Genomic DNA, 8,529 nt, shown 5'->3' with positions numbered 1-8,529 from the left:
GCGGCCGGGGGTGCGGGGCTGGTTCGGGGCCGCTCGGGGGTCGTTCCGGGCCGTTCCGGGCCGCTGGCTGCCGGAAGCGGGTGATGTCAGCGCCGCCTCCGCGTGGGGATTGTGCAAAGGCGGATTTCCTAAGGCTCCTCTGCAGCCCTGGTGACCTCGGCGAGGTTTTTGTTTCCACGGAGAATTTCAAGCCAAACAACCTCGTTGGTCTCTGAGCGTAAAACTTTCCAGGCTACCGAGCTTTAGCATATTCAAATGTATGCAAATCATGACGCGATTAGAGTGCTTCTCACTTTCCACGCCCAAAAAGCAAATATTTATCTGACGTACTTTCATAACTTTGAATTTTATTTGCTTTTTAGATTTTTCTTGGGTTTTATTATTAATTTAATAATTTAGAGCGTATTTTCACATTTTTTTATAAAAGAAAATTGGAATTTGCTGTCTACATTTGACTTGTAGGCAATATTTAAAGCATTGATAATATTTGGGGCAACTTAATTACTTCAGCAATTCTAGTTTTCTTTAGATACCATTAAACTTCCTCCTATCTTCTGGGTCTTAAATCTATTAAAATTTCTCTTTGGAATTGGTAGTTTTGTTCATGGCTGTTGTGATTATCTCTTTTTTTAGGTGGCTATGGCTACAGGACAGGTGTTATTCCAGCGTTTCTTTTATACCAAGTCTTTTGTGAAGCATTCCATGGAGGTAAGAAGGCATTAAATGACATTTGTTGCCATATTTATCTTCTGATCTCTCTTGGCAAGCTGTTGTCTGAGTCTGATCAGTGTTAGCAACTAGTTTGGAGATTATAGTTATAGAGACACATGATTTTACAGCGCTATTTAATAATGATTTTTGTCAAATATTTGATATTTTCTTGGGTTTTTTTCCCCTCATTATCCATCCTTAAGCTGTTGTAGGAGCTCAGTTCCTGAACTAGAAATGAAATATAGAAAATATTCTATTTTATGCTCGTTTTTCAGCATGTTTCCATGGCCTGTGTCCATCTGGCATCCAAAATTGAGGAAGCCCCCAGACGCATTCGGGATGTGATCAATGTGTTCCATCGCCTCAGACACCTGAGGGAGAAAAAGTAAGCTGAGAACTCAGAATTATCTGGATTATCTCTGTCGTGTTTAAATTATTAAACTTATTAGTAACTATTAACTATTATTATGATGCTATTATTAAACAATAGCATCATTCCCCGTTTCATAAATCAGGGAGTATTTCAATGTGATCTCATGAAGTGAGCTGACCTGTTTTAATAAATCAATATTTTTGATGTTATAAATAATGAGTTTTTTATTATTATTTTTACCCAACTCAACCTGAGTTTTCTTAAGGGTTAAGATGATAATTTTTTGAGTTTGACCTTGTCTTGCAGAAAACCTGTGCCTCTAATATTGGATCAAGAATATGTGAACTTGAAGAATCAAATAATTAAGGCAGAAAGAAGAGTGTTGAAGGAGTTGGGATTTTGTGTTCACGTGAAGCACCCTCATAAGGTTTGTACTTTATAAATTCACTCCATAACCAAGGTTTTGTGTTCTGTAAAGCTTTGAGGAGGCTGCCTGGAAGCTCTGTGGACTGCACATGATGATCAGTGAACTCAGTGAGATTTAGTTTCTTACCATCCTGATGTTTTCTTTCTCATTTAAGAGACTCTTACTAATTGGTCTCGTATCACTGCTGAGTGACGGCGAGGTGGATGCAGGTGCTCTTTATTCCTGGAAGGCAAATTGGATCAGTAGGTAGCTGTGGTGGTAGAAAACATCACCTTAACTTAGATTCCCCAAGCAGGGAGGAATCTGGAGGCCTGGGCTTGTCGTGGTCACTCCTGCTGGGAACGTGCTGTGGTATTAAAGATCTCTGAGCCAGTTTGGAGTGTGTTAAAACCACGCTCAGGCTTGGCTAGAACTGAGGCAAGGCTCAGTATAAAAGTAACAAGTGTCAGAGTGGATGATACTCGAAAGATACAATTGCCTCAAATGTTTAAATTGTGCCTTAACTGGTAAAAGAACTTGGATTTGTGTGCCAGCACCGTTTGGGATCTTGCTCTTTTCTCCTCTAAAAAACTCCTGTTCAGAGCTGCCTTTTTGAGCTTCTTGACATTCAGATTTCCTTTTGTCACCCACCCCAGAGGGCAGCTGTAACTTGTTAATGGGGTGAATTCTGCCATTATCCTTCCTCTCTGCAGCCTTGTTTTCCTTCCAAACTCGAGGAAAACCCCTCAGAGCTGACCAAACCCTGGGAGAGTGTTAGATCTGTTCTCTGCAAGCACTGCCAACTTCCCTCACTGCTGATTGCGCCAAGCTGCAACTAAAAAAGGATTTGTGAGGCTTGTAGGAGAACAAAATCAATCCACAAAATCCCTAAATCAAAATCCCTAAATCAAAATCCATCCACAAAATCCCTAAACCAAACCCAGGTGGAGACGAGGCCTGGCTGAGTAGCAGGACAGAAGGGCTCAGAAGGTCAGAGCTGGTGTGGATAGACACTGGGGATGGTGCAAACACTTGATGTGGAATGTTTTAGGCCTTGAAAGAGGATCACAGATGCCTCATGGATGTCCCTCTGAAGTAAGCAGGTGGCTCTCCAGATGCTGGTTAATAACTCAATGACCCATATCTTCCAGATAATCGTTATGTACCTTCAGGTATTAGAATGTGAACGTAACCAACACCTGGTCCAGACCTCATGGTAAGTTGATTTTCTTTGTTCTAAGAGACCAGAAGGGGCAGTAGCAGAAATATGTCACTTGAGGCACTGGGCAGGATTGCTCAGCAGTGCTTGGGGCCACCCCAGACAGCTCCACTGTCCTTGGTGTGCCCCAAACTACTTCCCAAAAGTTGAGCGGCCTCTTAAGTTGGAGGCAGTGTTTTAATGGTAAGGTAGCTTTCCACCCTGACTCCTCACTTCCCTCCTCTCTGCTCTCACTTTCCAGCTGAAGGGAAAAGCTTGGGTGGGTTTAGAGTTGTTCCCTTGGGGTTTTCTTCAGGGAAAACTTGGGTGTAATTCAAGTTTGTTCCCAGTGCTGGGAAATGGTTTTTCCCAGGGCCTGAGTTTGATTTCGGGTGTATCTAAACCTCAGCACAGACAAATTTCTTTTATCTATGTGGATAATGCAAGATGTCAGCTTCTAAGAGTGGATAGATGGATAGCCTGGATTCATATTTGCCAAGAAATGTTCTCTGCCTTATTGCTCTCATTTAATAAATATTTGCTTGGGGGTGGGAAGCTTCTGTAAAATTCCACATCTTAAACTTTACCAAATAATACTTTTTTAACAATAAAAAAAAACCACCTTTAGTGAATCCAAAGACCATATTTCTGCTGACTGAACTGTCTGGTACTGTGAGCTGTGTGTAGAGAACCAGTTTTGACTTTTCTTTTCTGTACTCTTTTGATCAAAGGGTAGCCTCTGAGGGTAAGTGACTAAGACTTCTCCTCTGCTGCCCATGGTGCAGGGATAGCTGCCGTCTTCAGTCAACCCAAAGCTCTCCAAAGAGAAGGCTGGCTCTAGACAGGTGGTATATACATGATAGTAGAGTAACTGGCCAACTGCTTCTTGTGCTTCTACTTTTATTTTTTATTTTTACTCTGCATTTTTTTGATTGTTTGTATATTTGATAACCTGAGCGTTGAAGTTCTGAATTTATTTATTTTTTTTTAATGTTCTATTTCTCGTAACTGTTATAATGTGGCGTGTTTCTTATAAAATGAATTAAGCTGGGGTTTAAATCTTTAAAAGGGATGAATTAACAACAAAAAAAATGAATAGTTTGAAAGATACAATTATCTCAAATGTTTAAATGAAAATGTTTAAGTGATAAAACTAGTACATGTGTGAAGCTTGGAGACAAAATGTGATATTTAGAGACATTTCCCAGAAGCATTGCATGGAGCGGTGGAATGGGATTTTGGACTGCCAGGAATCTGCTGGTTATGGAAGGAAGGGAGGGGAAGGGGAGGGAGGGAATTACCCCAGCTGGGAGAGGGGTCAGATGTTACAATAACACACCTGTGTGCTCGTGTTTGTTGCTTCCAGTACCCAAAAACTGGTGGGTATCCAGTATAACAGGTTTTTGAAATGTGCATTTTTACAACATGACCTTTTTCTTAAGCTATTGTGACAAGGATTCATTTCCTCCTGTGTCTGGCTGAGCCCACAGGGAAGATGTGCAGAGGCCAAACTTGGAAGCTGGTGTGGTTCTCAATTTGGCAAATCAGGAAAAAAAAGCTTCTAAATGTTGAAAGTCAGCCTTTCCTTTATAATTTCTTTGGCCAAAAGGTTTGTGCTCTCTTTGTAGTGGGACAACAGCAGGTTTAGAAGTTCCTTTCTCCCAGAAAGATGAGCTGATGTTGCTTTTTTTGGGGCAGCAGTTGCTGTTTGTTTAAACAAGAATTGAGGACAGGTGAGAGTTGGAAACTCCTGGGATTCCAATCCCTCCTCTCTGTCCTTGTAAACCTTGCAGGTGCCTGGCCTGTGGTCTCTGCTTTGGATATCCTGGGGGTCAGTGAATCCTTGTATACTGGGTACCCACGTGGTTAATTATTATTTAAAGTATTATTTTAAGGACTTATGTCTGGTTTTAGTTTTTCTCATCTGATATGTTATTGACATACGTGCTCTCAAGTCTAGATCTTCTAAAGCACATCAGCTGACAGATTCACAGGAATTTACTGTGTGTATTTAAGATTTAACAACATAATGCTTAATTGTACTGACTGGAATATGTGCAATATTTTACAGTTTTCTCATTCTGTGAATATTCATTTTAAGCAACCTTACTGAAATGGGACAATTTGGAAACCTTATTTCATGTGCCAAAGAGGAGATCTGCCTGAATTCTGACTGTTCTCCTGAACTGATCTTCCCAAACACCCTGGTTTCTCCTATGGCTGACTTTTTGCATCAAAAAGAATTCTGTTCTGGATGGAAATGGACCCTTAAACCCCACTGGAAGTTGAGCTGTGCTGAAGAGGATTTCATTTCATGGGAGAACTGCTCCAGGAGCTGCAGCTTTTACCACACACCTGGTCCTGCCCTATTGCAGGGGGACATGTGAACCTAAAATTCTATATCTGAGTATTTCTGAGCACACTGTATGTTGTCTTGATGAAAATAACTTGTTTATTGCATGAGAGCAGGCCAGTAGAGATCCAGCAGCAAAAGTGAAGTTAAAATTGGTTCTCTTCTCACCACTGAATTTTCAGCAGTCAGACTTTGTTTCTGTCACACATCCCTCCCCTTGAGGGATTTAATTTTAGTTATTTCTTTTATTTTTCTTGTAGTAAAATCATTCAGCTTCTCTTTAGATTTACAGGAATAGAATGTTGAAGTCTAGTAACTGAATGCAGAAAGAAATAGCTCTTGTAGAAGTTAAAACCAAGTCAAAACCCCCCAAAAAAAGAGCCCCAAAGAGCTTTGCAGTGCCTTGCAACCTCCTGCTCTCCTGTTTTTCAGGAACTACATGAACGACAGCCTGAGAACAGATGTGTTTGTGAGGTTCCAGCCAGAGAGCATTGCCTGTGCCTGCATTTACCTGGCAGCCAGGACACTGGAGGTGAGCCACATTTTCATGAATTTGGGGTTTTTTCAAGCCCTTTTAACAGGAGGAGAAATCTGAGCTTTGTCTCTCTCTCTCTCTCCCTTTCAGATCCCTCTTCCAAATCGCCCACATTGGTTTTTACTGTTTGGAGCAACAGAGGAAGAAATTCAAGAGATCTGCTTAAAAATCTTGCAGCTCTACACAAGGAAAAAGGTTTGGTTCTTTTTCATGTTGGGAGCCCTCAGTGAAGGCTGCAGCTCAGACCAGGAGTTGGAAAATTTGAGCTTATTTAAAACCACAGCTGCAAGTCTGGAAGTGAACAAAGAGCAGTCACTGGCTGGGACTCCTTGGATTTTCATTCCCCTCCCTGGGAGTGGGTAACCAGGAAATTCAATGCTCCTGTGTTCACAGGTGGATTTATCTGATCTGGAAAGTAAAATAGAAAAGAAGAAATTGGCTATTGAAGAGGCAAAAGCACAAGCTAAAGGTCTGGTACCTGAGGGAGTTCCAAGCTTGGATAACACATCGGGATTTTCCCCTATCCCAAAAAATGGTAAATAGTGGATAACTCATTTTTAATAACTCTTTCACATCTTTCATGTTTATTTACCCTTTTGGGAAGAATTTACAAGTGTGGTTTGGAGTTTGTTGGGGATTTTTTTAAGATGGCTCCTAGCACTACTCAACTGGCAGGGTTTGAATAGCAGTGTAGCTTTGTGATTTCTTGAATCAGATAAAAGCTAAACTCAAATTAGTCTGAAATTAAGACTAGTTTAAACCCATATAGGCCAAGGGCTTGCTTTTATGTGGATTTGGCAATAAACTCAAATCCTTGCCCCTGGCATGTTGTGCTGATGCAATATTGAAGCAGAGGTGCTCTGGCAGGGGTAACATTTTGGGATGTTGGGTGAGGAATTTGTTGGTTAAAGTTTCCAGTCTGGTGCAGTCTCACCTCGAAGACGAACATTCACCATCTTCTTCCCCAGTTTACCTTCCAAACAATGCTGAATAATTGGCAAGGAAAGGAGGGTGGTTTTCTGCCTTTTCTGCAGTGGCTTCAATACTTTGGCAGAAATGTTTCAGGTGAATTTCTGCCTTCTGTGAACTTGTTGAGATCTGCTTGTGGGTGGCTGTGTGTGCAGAGCCCAGCTGTGAGCTCTGCTGGGTGCAGACTTGGGGTGAGGGGAGCCTCAAGTCCTTTCAGGTACTTTCCAAAGAGGTAACAAAAGCTTCTTCTTGCAGAGTCTCCAAAAGAGGTGAAAGGAAATAAACCCTCACCCCTACCTGTGCAGGCCATGAAGAATGCTAAAAGGAAAACGGAGGGAACCAAGAGAACCAGCTCCAACAGCCCAGTAAATGGGTAAGGCTTTGTAAGGAAACTGCTGATTTTTATCCCATGAGTACTTCAAACAAAATAACTGAGTGTTCTTTGTGTTTGGCAGTGTCCAGAAAGGAAGAGAGAGCAGGAGTCGAAGTGGAAGCAGAGATCAGAGTTACTCAAGGTCCCCATCGAGGTCTGCATCCCCCAAGCACAGGTAGGGTGTGCTCCCAGTCCCTCCCAGTGCCAGCTTTGATAGATCATCGCCAGGAGGCTGAGGGGAACCTGTAGGGTGTGCTCCCAGTCCCTCCAGTCTCATTTCCAAGTCCAGCTTTGATAATTCATCACCAACAGGCTGAGGGGACCCTGTAGGGTGTGCTGCTCCTGGAACTGCCGAGTGAGTCCAGCTGTGGGTGTTCACAGTATTACTGCAACTGGAGTTCCTAAAAATCAGTGTTCTTACTGTAGCCAGATGGAAGTTAAGGACACAAGATGAGTTCTCATGGGAGAACAGCAAAATGCAGAAGCACATTCTTAAAATTCAGAGTGTGGAAGGGTGGTCTTGAAATTCAAAATGCAGAAGGAAGGTCTTAAAATTCAAAATACAGAAGGAAGGTCTTAAAATTCAAAATACAGAAGGAAGGTCTTAAAATTCAAAATACAGAAGGAAGGTCTTAAAATTCAAAATACAGAAGGAAGGTCTTAAAATTCAAAATATAGAAGGGCATTCTTAAAATTCAAAATATAGAAGGGCATTCTTAAAATACAAAATATAGAAGGGCATTCTTAAAATTCAAAATGCAAAAGGGTGGTCTTAAAATTCCAAATATAGAAGGACATTCTTAAAATTCGAAGTACAGCAGGATGTTCTTCAAATTCAAGGAAATTGCAAAATGAGGAAGGACATTTTTCAAATGCAAAATACGGAAGGACATTCTTCAAATTCAAGGGAATAGCGAAATGCAGAAGGACATTCTTAAAATGCAAAGTATGGAAGGATGTTCTTCAAATGCAGAATATTGAAGAACGTTCTTCCAATTCAAAATGAGGAAGGAAGGTCTTAAAATCCAAGAAAGCAGCAAAATGCAGAATGAAGTTGTTCTAATTCAAGAAAACCGTGTTTGCTCTGTTTTCTCCTTGCAGGAAGAGCGAGAGCTACTCCACGTCCAGCGGCTCCAAGTCCCAGAGCCGCTCGCGGAGCCGCAGCGATTCCCCCCCGAGGCAGTTCAACCACAGCTCCACCTACAAGGGCTCCAAGGGCCGCGGCTACAAGAAATCCAAGGACTACAGCAAGTACCAGGGGGGGCACAAGGGCCGCAGGTCCCGCTCCAGGAGCTCGTCCCGCTCCCGCAGCCGCTCCCGCGAGCGCCCCGAGCACACGGGCAAGTACAAGAAGAAGGGACAGGGACACTACTACCGCAACCACCGGCACGAGAGAGCCCGCTCCTACGAGAGAGGGCACCGCTACGAGAGGGACAGGGACAGAGAGAGGGACAGAGAGCACCCCGGGCACAGCCGGCACCGCCGGTGAGAGGCAGACACAGAGAGAGCGCCCCAGGCACAGCCGGTGAGCCCTTCCTGGGGGGTTCTCACTGGTGAGCCCTGCTGGAGCTGATTCCTGAGGGTCCTTCTGGGGCTGCTTCCCGAGGGCAT

The 8,529-nt window shown here is 42.8% G+C and overlaps 1 protein-coding gene across 3 annotated transcripts; it reads left to right on the top strand.

Annotated features, from left to right (window-relative positions):
* The first annotated feature begins 633 nt into the window (after positions 1-633).
* CCNL2 (cyclin L2) lies at positions 634-8,523 on the top strand. Of its 3 annotated transcripts, XM_031065592.1 has the most exons (11): positions 634-708; positions 987-1,096; positions 1,391-1,511; positions 2,642-2,706; positions 3,420-3,533; positions 5,474-5,573; positions 5,667-5,771; positions 5,970-6,111; positions 6,801-6,918; positions 7,001-7,093; positions 8,020-8,523. In XM_031065592.1, the coding sequence occupies exons 6-11, from the start codon at positions 5,481-5,483 to the stop codon at positions 8,405-8,407; spliced, it is 939 nt and encodes a 312-aa protein (XP_030921452.1). In that variant the 5' UTR covers positions 634-708; positions 987-1,096; positions 1,391-1,511; positions 2,642-2,706; positions 3,420-3,533; positions 5,474-5,480; the 3' UTR covers positions 8,408-8,523. The 3 variants fall into 3 exon arrangements, with proteins under 3 accessions (XP_030921452.1, XP_014166975.1, XP_030921454.1); XM_014311500.2 differs by lacking the exon at positions 3,420-3,533 and having other exon boundaries at positions 638-708; XM_031065594.1 differs by lacking the exons at positions 634-708; positions 987-1,096; positions 1,391-1,511; positions 2,642-2,706; positions 3,420-3,533 and adding an exon at positions 4,317-5,112.
* The last annotated feature ends 6 nt before the right edge of the window (positions 8,524-8,529 follow it).

Source organism: Geospiza fortis, unplaced genomic scaffold, assembly GCF_000277835.1.
Source record: "Geospiza fortis unplaced genomic scaffold, GeoFor_1.0 scaffold996, whole genome shotgun sequence".
Classification (NCBI taxonomy): Eukaryota; Metazoa; Chordata; class Aves; order Passeriformes; family Thraupidae; genus Geospiza; species Geospiza fortis.
Note: the sequence above shows the minus strand (reverse complement) of the source record. Positions and strands in the feature narration are given on the sequence as shown.

Coding starts and splice junctions, on each gene's coding strand:
- CCNL2 (XM_014311500.2), top strand. CDS start 640: ATGGCTACAGGACAGGTGTTATTCCAGCGTTTCTTTTATACCAAGTCT. Junction 709..986: donor TTGTGAAGCATTCCATGGAG/GTAAGAAGGCAT, acceptor CTCGTTTTTCAG/CATGTTTCCATGGCCTGTGT. Junction 5,574..5,666: donor TGGCAGCCAGGACACTGGAG/GTGAGCCACATT, acceptor TCTCCCTTTCAG/ATCCCTCTTCCAAATCGCCC.